The sequence below is a fragment of the Dipodomys spectabilis genome, unplaced genomic scaffold (assembly GCF_019054845.1).
Source record: "Dipodomys spectabilis isolate Male_0828 unplaced genomic scaffold, ASM1905484v1 ptg000081l, whole genome shotgun sequence".
NCBI lineage: Eukaryota > Metazoa > Chordata > Mammalia > Rodentia > Heteromyidae > Dipodomys > Dipodomys spectabilis.
This window is the reverse complement of record NW_024870758.1, coordinates 18,103,122-18,116,891: the sequence shown is the minus strand read 5'-3', so window position 1 is coordinate 18,116,891 and position 13,770 is coordinate 18,103,122. Positions and strand designations below refer to the sequence as shown.

Below are 13,770 nucleotides of genomic sequence, written 5' to 3'. Positions count from 1 at the left end.
TAAGCATATTCACTGTAAGCACACATAATTATTTTATTTAAACCATAATTGGCAATAAAATAGACATGAAAATAAAATATAAATGTATGAGCTTGGGATTACTGTTCTCTTATTTTTGCCTTCTCATAACATTTGGTCTTTAATTAGAAAGTCAGTTCTATCTTTCTTAAGAGAAACTTTTTAGAGGCAGAAATCATGCTTTTTATTTTCTGACAAAGTCCTCTAACTCTAAACAGTGGCTTTTTCATACTAAGAAATACATGTGTTCGGAGGGGCGGGGGGAGCGGGGAGGTTTGGGTGGGGGGATGTGGGGAGGATGGGAAGGGATGGGAAGGGGAAACAAAGGAGGAGGTTACAATGCTTGATAAGAAATGTACTCATTATCTTGCCCATGTAATTGTAACCCCTCTGTACAGTATTTTCACAATAAAAAAAAAAAAGAAATACATGCATTACAGGCATTAGAAAGGATAAAGTAATGGCATTCTCAGGGAAATGGGTTGAACTATAACAAATCATAATGAGCGAGGTAAGCCAAGATCAGAGAGGCAAATGGTGCATGTCTCCCCAATACGCAGATGTTAGATTTAAAATGCAAAGAGATATGATAAGGTAAGCAGGACTCAAAATTACCCACATACAGTGAGACCAAAAGAGGATAGTCTCAAGAGAAAAGCACCAAATTGTAATACCCAAGCACCCAAAGACAAGGAAACAAAGGACTTCTTCTTAACTTGTCTTATCATTTTTAGATGACTCTGTATTCTTTACCTCATATATGGTGTATACACATGTATATCTGAGGGAAGATGGGAGCAAAACACAGAATCGGTGGAAAGCAGGTGCAAAAATACAACAGAGGGGCCCATCAGCTGCACTGGACATTGATGGATGTGAACTAAGCAACTCAAGGGTGGTGGTGGGAGGGAGAGAATGAAAAAGAAAGAGAGAACAGCTGATACCACGCAAAAGGAAATAAATGTACATATCACCCAATTTGTAAGAAATGAAGGTCATAGAGTTCATAAGCTATGTAGATTAAGATAATGATGACAATCATTGTGAAGATTAAATGGTGTTTGTAACTTTAGCTAAGTATAACTGTGCCACAGTATTGTGAAATTTATACAGTCACTTAATTTCAATAAAGAAATATTTGGGGGAAAAGAAGAGAAATACATGTGGTAGTTCAGTCATTCCCCAGAAGTTTCAACAAATTTGATTTTGTCTAACAGTTCTTGAAAACACAGGTGATCATCATTGGATCAATGTATTTAGTTTGGGAGAGATGTAACACAAAGGGTAACTAAGCCTCTTTAGAAAATAAAGAAGAAAACTAGACTTAATATAGTTTTCCTACAAAGCAAGGGGGAACATTTAATTCTGCACAACAGGAGCACTCCACCCAACTGAAGAATTATTACTTCTCAAGCATCCCAGACAGCAGAAATAAACACACACAAAAATAGTAGCACCAATGCTAGTCCAAATCTCCTCATTCAGTTCCTTTTAGGACTTATTGCTATGCACACTCATATTTCTATGCAATTGAACATAAGAGCTACAGATAATATAAATATAAAAGTATATATATATAAATATAAAAGTATATATATATAAAAAGTATATATATAAGTATAAATATAAAAGTATATATAGTATATAAATATGTATATGTCTATAAAAGGATAGACATATTACACAATATATACATATACACAGACATATATATATTCACATATATGATTTATCTTATCCATCTTCCTAGTTAATATAACGCAAAACTTTTTTTTTGTCAGTCCTGGAGCTTGAACTCTGGGCCTGGGCTCTGTCTTTCAGCTCTTCAGCTCAAGGCGAATGCTCGACCACTTGAGCCACAGCTCCATTTCCGGCTTTTTCTGCTTATATGGCTCTGAGCAATCCAACCCAGGGCCTCATGCATGCAAGGCAAGCACTTCACCACTGAGCCACCTTCCCAGCCCCTCACAAAACTAGTTTAATAGTATGGTTAAACCTATGCAAAAGATAATCTGATGTAGCCTTGTGACTAGATCTCAACATTCTACGTTAGGACTGTTAAAAACCTATAACCCTTTTTGTATTTAAGAAACAATTATATGCTCACAGAATGCAAACCCAATTTTAAAACCATCTAGAACAAATATGGAATACAAAGATTTTTAAGTATGCTTATTATACATATCAAGGTGGAATGAGGGAGGAAAGGAGAGGCAGCTCCTTGCTACAGAAGAAGAACACCAATGTGATTCCAAGATAGACATTTTTATATTACAGAAAGAAATGGTAGAATCGCAACAAAATCTTGAATGCTCTATTCTTTTCTGAAGTTGGTGATGATGTTGCCAAAGCTATAATAGCTTTGATTCCCATTTTCAAATCAGCACAGCACCTTGCTTCTATATTGTCCATATGTCTCTAATGACCATACAACACTTATATGGCACAGAAACACTTCCCAAGTGAAAGCTGCAGATGTAAGGCAAAGGCATCAGGCTCTGGTTCAGATTCTGCAAGATCTGTCATTAACAAGCAGCTCTCACTGTTTTTTCCCAGGACCTTGTTGATATAAAGAATGTGAAATAAGAATACATACAGCTGTTAAAGGGCATAGGCTTGTGAAGCAGGAAGCAACATTCAGGGAGTTTTTCCTCTCTTTTTTTTTTGTGGGAGGGGGAGGGGGGGAATAACTGGTACTGGGGCTCGAACTCATGGCCTCATGGTTTTAACTTGGTTTTTATTTTTTTTTCCTTCAAGGCTACTGTTCTTACCACTTGAGCCATTTTTCCACCTCTGGTTTTCTGCTAATTAGATGGAGATAGTCTTTTGGAGTTTTCTGCTAGGACTGGCTTTGAACTGTGATTCTCAATCTCAACCTCCTGAGTATCTATGATTATAGGTGAAAGCCACAGTCACCCAGCCTACTTTATTTCATTTTTTTTTAAAGTAGCTGCTACAATTAAAGAATTGAACTTCCTTTTGTATGCAACTGTACTTGAGCTTTTAGAGAGAATATAGAGGTTTAACTGAAGTCCGAGTGAGAAGCAAAGTATCTCTACAATTACTCCCAGATGAGATAACGTGGTATTCATTCTTTCATTCATTCCTTTCTTCCTTTCTTCTCTTCTTTTTAAGTTATCCAAGTTCACAGAAAGGAAAGGTCCCAAAGATGTTAGAAATGAATGGAGACAGTAGCCAGAGGAGCAAATGACTATAGAGGAGGAAGAAGCCCAAAGAATGAAAAATATGAATACCAAACCTCTCCCTGCTCAGTCCCAATGACCTCATGCTGAACCACTGCCAACTAACTGTTTCTAAACCATCAATGATCAGAGAACATATTTCCTCCACTGTTCCACTACTTTGATACTTGGTAGTATTGTGAAGATTTGGGAGTAAGCAAGATCTAATTTCAATCCCAACCTTTCTTTCCTTGTGCCCCGTCCGCTTTAAGAGTGAAGATTCAGAACCAAATAAATCCCTGAAGCTTTCTTACAACAGTATCTTCCTAGTATAAAATGACATCCTGATTCCTTTTATTGCTGAGGCAGGTTGAATAATGTCCTCCCCATCCTGCCACACCAAGGTGTTCTGTCCCAAACACTTGGGAGACTATGTTTCTTTAAATGGTAAAAGGGTAAAAACAGACATGGTTAAATTAAGGAGTTTGAGATAGGAGATTACCTGGATGGGCCCAAAATAATCAGAAGGGACCTTAAAAGGAAGGAAGCTGGAGAATCAGGGAGAAGCAGTGATGGAGCAACAGAAACACAAGATGCTATGTTGCTGAATTTGCAGTTGAAGGAAGAAGTCATAAATCCAAGAATACAAGTGGTATCCAGAAGCTAAATGGGAGAATCACCTCTCTTTTGGAATCTCCCAAACCTCTACACTATAGTGTGTGTGCGTGTGTGTGTGTGTAAACCTCTACACTATAGTGTGTGTGTGTGTAAACCTCTACACTATAGTGTGTGCGTGTGTGTGTGTGCGTGTGTGTGTATAAACCTCTACACTATAGTGTGTGTGTGTGTGTAAACCTCTACACTATAGTGTGTGTGTGTGTGTAAACCTCTACACTATAGTGTGTGTGTGCGTGTGTGTGTGTGTGTGTAAACCTCTACACTATAGTGTGTGTGTGTGTGTGTGTGTGTGATGTATGTATGCTGGTCCTGGGGCTCTCACACTGGGTCTGGGCACTGTCCCTGAGCTCCTTTTTGTTCAAAGCTAGCACTCTGCCACTTGAGCCACACCACCACTTCGGCTTTTCCTGTGATTAAGTGGCGGTAAGAGTCTCACTATCCTCAGTAGCAAGGCTTACAGGCTTGAGCCACCAGCGCCCAGCTCAGACTCTTTTTGCTCAGAGTATTTTTAAAATAGGGACTCAGCTTTTGTCCAAGCTGGCCTGAATCACAATCTACTATTTATGCTATAGCTGAGATGACAGCATATATTACCCCACTCTGCTTTTTGAGCTGAAATGAGGTTTCAGTAATTTTTGCCTGGGTCAGCCTAGAGTCACAATACTCCCAATCAAAGCTTCCCAAGTAGCTAGGATTACAAGTATAAGCCCCTAGTACCTAGCAAGTCTATGAATTTGTTGATATTCTTCTAACTTACCCATTTCTCTTACGTTAAATTTCTGCTTCTCACAAACACCAACATAATACAGTAGCTTTTACATACAAATGTATTTGGTTTTGTTGCTGCTGTTATGTTTTGTCTGATCAACTCAGTGATAAGAAATAAATACAGCCATGAAACTCAGTCAAAAATATCAGTTTAGGGAAGATGACTGTGTGTTTCAATTAGCTAAATTAGCCAACAAGAAAAAACAAACAAACAAAAGGAAAACAGAGGATCTTTGTTCTCACTCTAGTCCTCATTTCAGGACCACAAATTTTTAACACAGATGTGTTGACTCCTTTTAGCTGCATTTTAGAGAAAGGCATTTAAGGAGTACAAGAATTAGCTATTAATGATCTAGGCATCATCTACCCATACTCATGTCTCCAGCCATGACACAAACCACACAAAGTACAAGTTTACCATCTGAATCTGTTGTGATTAGAACTCATAACTCATCATATATATTGAGCACTGCATATGCCTGTTCAGTAAAGTCAGGCTTAGCACCAACTCCACTATAACTAGCAAGGCCTTTAAAGGTTAATAGTCTTCCCACCATCAGACGCAGCTACACTAGAGGTACTCCATCTTGTTCCTAAAGCTTTCCTGTTAGAAGATTCACAGCAAATTCATTGGGAACAAAAACGGAGAGGGGGTTGGGGGGGGAGGGGGAGGAGGAGGAGGAAGAAGAGGAGGAGGAGGAGGAGGAGGAGGAGGAGGAGGAGGAGGAGGAGGAAGAGGAGGAGGAGGAGGAGGAGGAGGAGGAGGAGGAGGAGGAGAGGAATTAGCTTGGTAAGATCCTTAGTCTTAACTGAAACATGAAAATGTAATCATATGTAAAATTTCATCAAGAATCATAAGTTACTTTTCTTTCATGTGCATTTGAATTAATTAAAAACAAATTTATTGGCTCAAGAGGCTATAGAAATGCTTGGCAAATGCAAGGCCCTGGGTTCAAACCCCAGTACTGGGGAGTGGGGTGAGGGAGGTGGGAGGGGAGGGGAACAGGTACAGAGAATGAGATTCCTGCTACATTATAACAAGTAGTCATTAAATTTCATGTCAGTATATGCTGCCATAGAGCATTCTGCTTGTCTGGGCTCTGACAATTACCAAAGCCAGAGGATCTACCTGTGCAAAAGCACATCTCTGCATTCACAAAAAAAGCAGGTGTTGAATTTCCTTCTTCCATCCCTCATAAACAGTAAAAAAACAGTACTGTTACTTTCTTCTCCATAAAAGGGACACAAAGCTTTAAACACTAAACTTCTTGAAGGTAAAAACCTCTTTTCGTACTATGTCCTGAATTCAGTACCCATTAGGGTTCCCTCTCCCCTGGATGTTGCCAACTGACCCAAGCTCCACCTGAATAGTCATTCCAAAACAGACAGGCATAACATCTAAACAGCTGGCTCTGAGCCTCCCTAAGCTAGAAGATTTCTGTAACATTGTGAAAAGTGATTAAAGAATGTACCCTTCATTATTATGCATAAAAAAAAATTTTACTCACATAGAGATGGAAAGAAAAGAGAGAAAATTTAAGCAACTAAGCTGGAAGCCCCATTTTCCTATCCACAGTGGGTTAAACAGGCTGACATGCTCTTGTTGTATTCATAAGAACCAAGTTTCTCAAGGAGCACGTTCCTGCCATGTCCTAATTCACAGGGTGAACAGGGAGATCCTTTAACTTAGGTCTATGTGGATGCTATAGCCTGAGGTAAATCGAGGACAAGAGCATACAGTTCTGTCCTCGACCCTTCTCAAACATGGCACAGAGAAACACAATCTCAAAACCCTCCATCACTCGCAAGTAATTATAGAAAGGAGGCAGGTTTAGGTTGAAGCTTAAAATACTCAAAAGTCAGCAGAGACCACTAGTGAATGCCTATGATCCTAGCTAGTACTCAGGAAGCTGAGATCTGAGGATCAGGTTTTGAAGTCAGCCTGAACAGGAAAGGCTCTTATTTTAGGCTCTTATCTCCAGTTAGTGACCAAAAAAAAAGGCAACTACTAACCTTGAACAAAAAGGTAAGGGACAAGCCAGGTGCTGGTGGCTCATGCCTGTAATCCTAGCTACTCAGGAGGCTGACATCTAAGGATCTTGGTTTAAAGCTAGCCTAGGCAGGAAAGTCCATGAGACTCTCAACCCCAATTAACCACCAGAAAACCGGAAGTAAAACTGTGGTTCAAACTACTAGAGTGCTAGCCTTGAGTACAAGAACTAAGGGACAGTGGTCAGGCTCTGAGTTCAAGCCCCACAACTGAACAAGAACAAAATGGGACAGCACTCATGCCAAGTTCAAGTCCCAGTACTGAGGCAGGCAGGCAGGCACACACACATACTCTAAAGTCAAAATTAGTTCTCATTTCCAGCTATTAGATTTAGTAGGACTATTTTTTTCCACAATTAAGCACATCATATGCCCAAAATGTATTAATTATTGAGAAAATTATTAGCACATATTAACTGTACAAAGGAGTTTTGTTGCAGTATTTACATATATGCGTATGATATACTTTGATTAAATTCACCCCCTCTATTACTCTTTCATACACTTTATGTTTTCAAACGACTTTAAACACTTGCATTACTCTACCTGTGTACTATATGTATACACAAAGTAATCTGATCACATTCACCCACTCTCACCTCTGGCATCTACCCCCAATTAGTTCCCCAACAAAACATTAACACAGAAAGTTGGAACTCATTTCTGCAAGTATTTGCTTGCCTACTATGTATAATTAAGTTATTCTATCTTAAGAGAAAATAAAACTAACCCATCTCAGGAATTGCTGTCTTTACTTCTGATTCTATATCATTATATCTTTAGAATATATTTTAGTCTACAGTACAATCAGATACTAAGTATAGTATAATAAGGGTTACTGATAATTATACAGTAAATGCTTCCAGTGTAGAAAAAACTCAGCAGGTGATATTTCAAATAGGATTGAGTACCAGTATGTGCTATTCTATTTATCTTTCATTTTAAACCCATCCACCCAAACATACCTCTTATTTATAAGTTTAAAATTTATATATTTATACATAAAATATAAAAACATTCACAGACAAGCATTCATACATTCTTGACTCCAAAATCTATTTATTTTGGAAGCCAGAATATGAATTTAAATATTCACTAAAAAGACACTATACAGTTCTCTCCATGGCTGGCAGTAAGAAGAGAGATAACGTCAAATTTTGAAGTTCTGACTGGGAAATAGAAACAATGCAATGAAAGGGGGGGGGGAGGCAGTGTTTGCCCTGACCTTGTTTTAAGTTTCCCAACTCTCAATAATCATAGAACCAGTCTCTAGTAATATGGCAGCTCTTGATTAAATGCAGTTAAGGTGAAGTATGGAGCATAGTATCTCTGAAGTCCTGCCAACTTTAGAGACTTCTTATGTGAGACCCACAAACATATAGACCCAAATGAGAGCAAAATTTCAAGGAAGTTCAGGATCAAGAAGATCTAATCTTAAACCTGGCACTGCCACTAACCTATTATGTGACCAGGGGTAAGCCAGTTTGAAGGTATTAATAGTTATCCCAAGGGTGTTGCTATACAACCAAGTTATTTCCTGTGTGTAGCTGGTATATAAAGAAGGTACATTAATACAACAAATATGACCAACAATACTATCTGGTTTCTACTCAAGATATCAAAAGATAACAGTGAGTTTAAAGTCTCTCTGAGAGCACCATTTTAATCCACCTTGGGTCTTAATCCAGAAAAGCACTGGAATTGAATAGAATTGCCAGAATGAGGTATAATTTTGACTAAGAGTTGCTACTTTAACCCAAGACTCCAAGTACATCCAACCTTCTCTAAGGACTAATTTTTAGGTTCACTTTCTGAACAGCCTGATATTGAAGCATTTAACCATCAGACACTCAGCTTGGCCACTATCTACTGTTCACTGCCTCTTGGAGAAATTAGCTAATATCTAGGTCAAGATGACTTGATATCATATAACTGAATCCTTAGTATCTTATTACCAATGCATATGGTTTCTGCTTTTGTAGACAGTTTCCATTTGCAACCATACTGTTTATAGCTTTCTTGTTATTCTAGGAAAGGACCACTTGAAAGATTACAAACTTCTAAAATAGACATATTATTTATTTGATAAGTTTTTCATAGCATCCGGTAAAGCAATGATAATGAGGCTTAGGGGAAGAAACTATGATGAAAGAGGTCACAAATTTGCATGTAATTATTTAATATCATCCCTAATGAAGACCATATACAAAACCTATTTCTAAATAAACAAAGCAAACTTGTTTCTAAACTGGTTCTTTCATCTCCTCCAAAGAAAAATAGATCATTTTTAACTTATGCTAGAAATGAGATACCCAAAAAAAGCGTAATCTAGACACTTGAGATATGCTAAGATCATTATGTCTCCCTCAATAATACCTTAGACACTCAAATTTGTAATCCTTAGTTCCTTAGACCAATTGAAAAGGCAAATAATTGTGTTCACAGATGTCCAAATATGAAATGATTATTATTAAAATGTATTAAGACTATAAGGTATCCTACCTCCTTGAAGTTATCAAAAGCTGATAAAATTATTTCATGGCCGCCTCTGACCAGACAAACAGCTGCCAATAGCTCTAAAACAAGGGCTTTTGTCCTGTCAAAGTAAGAAACAAAGAGAAAAATACAGATCAGTGGAAATACCATGATGAGTTATCTACTTGGGAATATGTGGAGAGAACACTGGTTAAACTGTGGTTTTAGAATAGGAGCTATTAGCATGAAAATCAAGATAATGTAATGTTTTACATTTTAAATCTGCTCACTTGCAGATGGTCCAGAAAAATCCCAAATGACAATACAAGTTTTTATCATTTCTTCTTTTTATTCAGGAGATCTGAAAAGTGCTGGATTGCAGCTGTACTAATAAAAGAATTATTTCCTCTGACTCAAGAATATAAAACTCCATCTGAAATATTTTGGAAGGAGGACCTACAGATGCATTCTAAATTTACAAATACAATGTTGAAAGAAACAACATGGTTTGTTCATCATAAGACTGAGTATTTCATCTTTCTTCAGGAATAAAAACTATGCCAACTTCTTAACAATGACTGTTCTGATATTCTACAATGTCAATAATATTTCTTGAAAAAAAAAGAAGCACTTCCATGCAGTGTAGAGCAGGGACAAAAACACATGGCTATGTAGAATTTTAGTAAACTAAGGAAATTACTTCAGAATTGTGAAAGGTTTCATCAAGGAAAGTTTGAAAGAATATCATTCAATATTTAAATAAGACTTTACAGTTTGTACTTCATTCCAAATCAAATGCTTAACTTATAATCAGATTTTGTTATTAATTAACAGTTGTCAGATAACACCATTTGTAGAAAATTATCTGATAAAAAGAAATTACACAATTGAAATGCAAGATATCTCATCTATATGGAAAACATAATCACCAAAAGCTATTGATGAGGACAGGCTTGTAGATGTAATCTGTGAGGCAATTCATACTACATGATGCTGGCTTTCATAGAAAGGAAATCTGCACATACAATTATTTGTGATTCCTTTTCTGTTTGGTAACTAAAGCTATGTACATCAGGATAGCAGCTGAATTAATGGTGGTTTTAGTCAACTTTCAGTATTAACTAATCAGCTACATCTTTTTCTTCTAGTCCTCCAAGTCTGGGCAAGCTAGTAAATTAGTCCTCTCCATCAAATTTAGCAGCAAATATTCTAAGAATTAGCCTTGAAGGGAAAGAACACTTAAAAAAAAAAAACAAGGAATGGCTAGTATTATCTTCGGGTGCTCAATTCTACTCTGTGTAGAAATGTAATTTGATTGACAAGAAAATGTTTTACATAGCCAAAGTTATAGCTAGTCTTGTGTTTATGAATGTGTGCGTGCATCACTCACACACACACACACACACACACACACACACACACCAGTGCTAGGGTTTGAACATAAGGGCTGGCTGCTGTACCTTAGCTCTTTTTTTTGGTCAGTTGTGGGACTTAACTCTGAGCCTGGGCGCTGTCCCTGAGCTCTTCAGTTCAAGGCAAGTGCTCTACCACTTGAGCCAAAGTGCCACTTCTGGTTTTCTATGGTTAATTGGAGATAACAGTCTCACAGCCTTTCCTTCCTAGGCTGGCTTTGAACCATGATCCTCACATCTCAGCCTCCTGAGTAGCTAGGATTACAGCCATGAGCTACCAGTGCCCAGCTGTACCTTAGCTTTTTCTACTCAAGGGTAGTATTCTACCACTTAAGTCATACCACCACTTCTGGCCTTTTGCTGGTTAAATGGAGGTAAAGAGTCTCAAAGACTTTCCTGCCTGGGCTAGCTTGGAACTGTGTTTCTCAGATCTCAGCCTTCTAAAAAGCTAGGATTACTGGTATGAGCCACCAGTTCCCAACTAATTGCCAGTCTTATTTCAGAAAAACCATGCACAGAAGTTTCTAAATTCTAATTGGGGTTCTCTGTTTCCCCACTGATATTCAGACTTCATATTACACAGAATGCTTTACCTGGGGTTCTTGTTGTTCAGGCTTAGTGCAATCTCATTGACAGCATGTGGATGAGACATGACCATGTTGAAACCATACTGAAATGTGGCAAAGAACAACAGCATTAGTAGGTAGGTAAAGACACTGTAAATGTAGAAATCTGGGTTGGAACATGGCTCAAAAAGCCTAAAACATCTACCTCATCTGGCTTATATAATCAAAAATGCAGTTATATCACTATTAGATCAGTGTCACAATATATTTGCCTATCAAAAACTTCAAAATTATTGATGTACTTTGTATATATGAAAATACTACATTGAAGCCTACGATCTAAGAAGGAAGAGATAGGATGAGGGGAAAGAAGGGGTATAACTGATTGGATACATTGTATGCCTGTGTGAAAGTATAACAATGAACACCCTCCCCTTACACAACTAATGTTTGCTAATAAAAAGTCTAATAAAAAGAGATATCATATGTTTAAAAATTTCAGGAATGATGTCAATTATCAAGGGCATCTTGATCAAGGGCATCTTCCCATTATTTATGAATGAGCTACATGGTTTCCTTATTAAAATAATGAGAGTCCTACCCTAGCAAATTTCAGCTCCGTGCTCATTAACTTACTTCAAAGACTAAAGAAAACAAAGTAGTGATTGACTCTCTAAGGCCCATCCCAGGTCAATTTATTCTGAATCTCAATGAAAGAGCCCTGGAATCTGAATTTTGTCATTTCCAGGGGAGACAATCACTGTATCTAGTCCCTTCTATGGACAATGCCTGTCTACATCAAGGGTCTAGAAAGCTGGCTTTGATTTGAGGTAGAAAGTGCTACTTCACCATTTTATAAAGGAAGGAAGTCAACACGAAGAATATTGATTCTGCTAAGCTTAAGAACTATCTGACATTCTAAACTCACCCATCTTATAATCTTATTTCTTCTGACATTGAGAAAGCATATGCAATTTGTATTTAAAAAATATTTTGGAAGCTGCAGCAGGAGGATAATAAGTTATTAAGGCCAGCCTGGTCCACATAGCAAGACCCTATCTCACGAAGGAAAATAAAAGGCTAACAAACAAACAAACACCTTCCTAAAACTATTAAACTACTACCATACCAATCCACATACATAGACCTGTAGCTCACCTCTTCTTCCCAAAGATAAACTGAGTCCTTGACCTTGACTTCATCCCCTTCCACCTACTTAAGAACATTACGTGATACAGAAATTCCCAAACTCCATGATTTTACCATCTGATTGATTTACTTATCACCATTAGTATAAAAACATGAATCAAATGCTCAATGCTCTTATATGAATTAGCAACAAGGCCCCCTCATGACATTGTAGCCTATGTCCAGCTACTGCCTCTGCCTCTCATTGTTCAACCATACTTTAAAAGAAAGATACACCCAAACACATGGAGCATCTGCTGCCTTTCCAGAGTGTCTGATATTCCTCTTCCTGTTTCCTCAGAAATGGCTCCCATGAGGCTTTCATCTGCATCTCTCCTCTCAGGCTGTTCTTCCCCAGGCAGCCCATGGCTGAGGCCACTGGCCAAGCCTCGCTCTTCATAACATGACTTACTCAGCAGCAGTATCTGACCAAGCTGAGCAAACCTTTCACCTTGAAGCATACCATTCTACTTCTCAAGTTCTCCAGACAGATTCTCCTCTTCTCTGACATTTCAACAAGTACACCTCAGAACTATTTTGGACCTCTCTTCCATCTACCCCTGTTCATTTCATTTCCAGATTTCCCCTACCATTTATATATTAACTACTCTTAAATTTTTATCCTCAACCTAGAACTCTGTCTTGACATCCAGATAGCTACTCACTATTCGTCAGAGATCACCATTTTGATGTCTAATTGATATCTCTCTGTTTAAAACCCCAAATGGAATTAGTAAAAATGTCTCTGAAATCTGCTCATCTTACAATCTTCCCTGTCTTAGTAGATTGCAACTCCATCTTAAAAGTGCCCAGATGGAACCACTGTCTATTCCTTACCTTCTCCTTCAGCACAAACCCAGTGCTTGTTGCCTTTCTTATCAACTTAAGTGAGAAGCTGACCATCTTGGTCTTCTCCATTCCTATAATGTTGGTCCACACCACCATGGGCACTTACCAAAGTTACTGTGAATGTCCTCTTAAACACACAAGCCAGAGGGACACAGTAAATGCAAATTGTTAGTTTTCTATTCATAACAAAGTCAATGTCCTCTCACTGGCTTGTAAAGTCCTAGCAAGACAAGGTATTACTCTATCTTTGTCTTCTACCCTTCTACTTCCTCATTCTAATCCAGCCAATCTCACCTCCTTTCTATGCTTGGGCAGACCAGTATCCCTATCTTTGGGCATTCTATCTACAGTCTTCTTACCCTAATATCTTTCTCTTAGTTCTCTGTTTCACATAGTTAATGGTTCGTAAATGTTTTCTCCTTAGTGATACTTTGCTAGCTGGCCTATTTTAAATTGCATGCACAGTTGTAGCAATATTCCTATATTCTTTTCACTTTTTACACAGTACTTAATAAAAGTTCTCTGAGTTCAAAGCCTTCCTAGATTTGTATCTTCACATGTGCTTTAGAAGAATTGTTTAACTTC

General features: G+C 37.9%; 1 protein-coding gene across 1 annotated transcript in view; it reads right to left on the bottom strand.

The window, feature by feature from the left end:
• Fmnl2 (formin like 2) overlaps positions 1-13,770 on the bottom strand; it is a 288,837-nt gene that overhangs the window by 48,876 nt on the left and 226,191 nt on the right. The window contains 2 exon segments of the mRNA XM_042683447.1: positions 9,198-9,291; positions 11,176-11,252. Coding sequence (XP_042539381.1) covers positions 9,198-9,291; positions 11,176-11,252 — 171 coding nt within the window.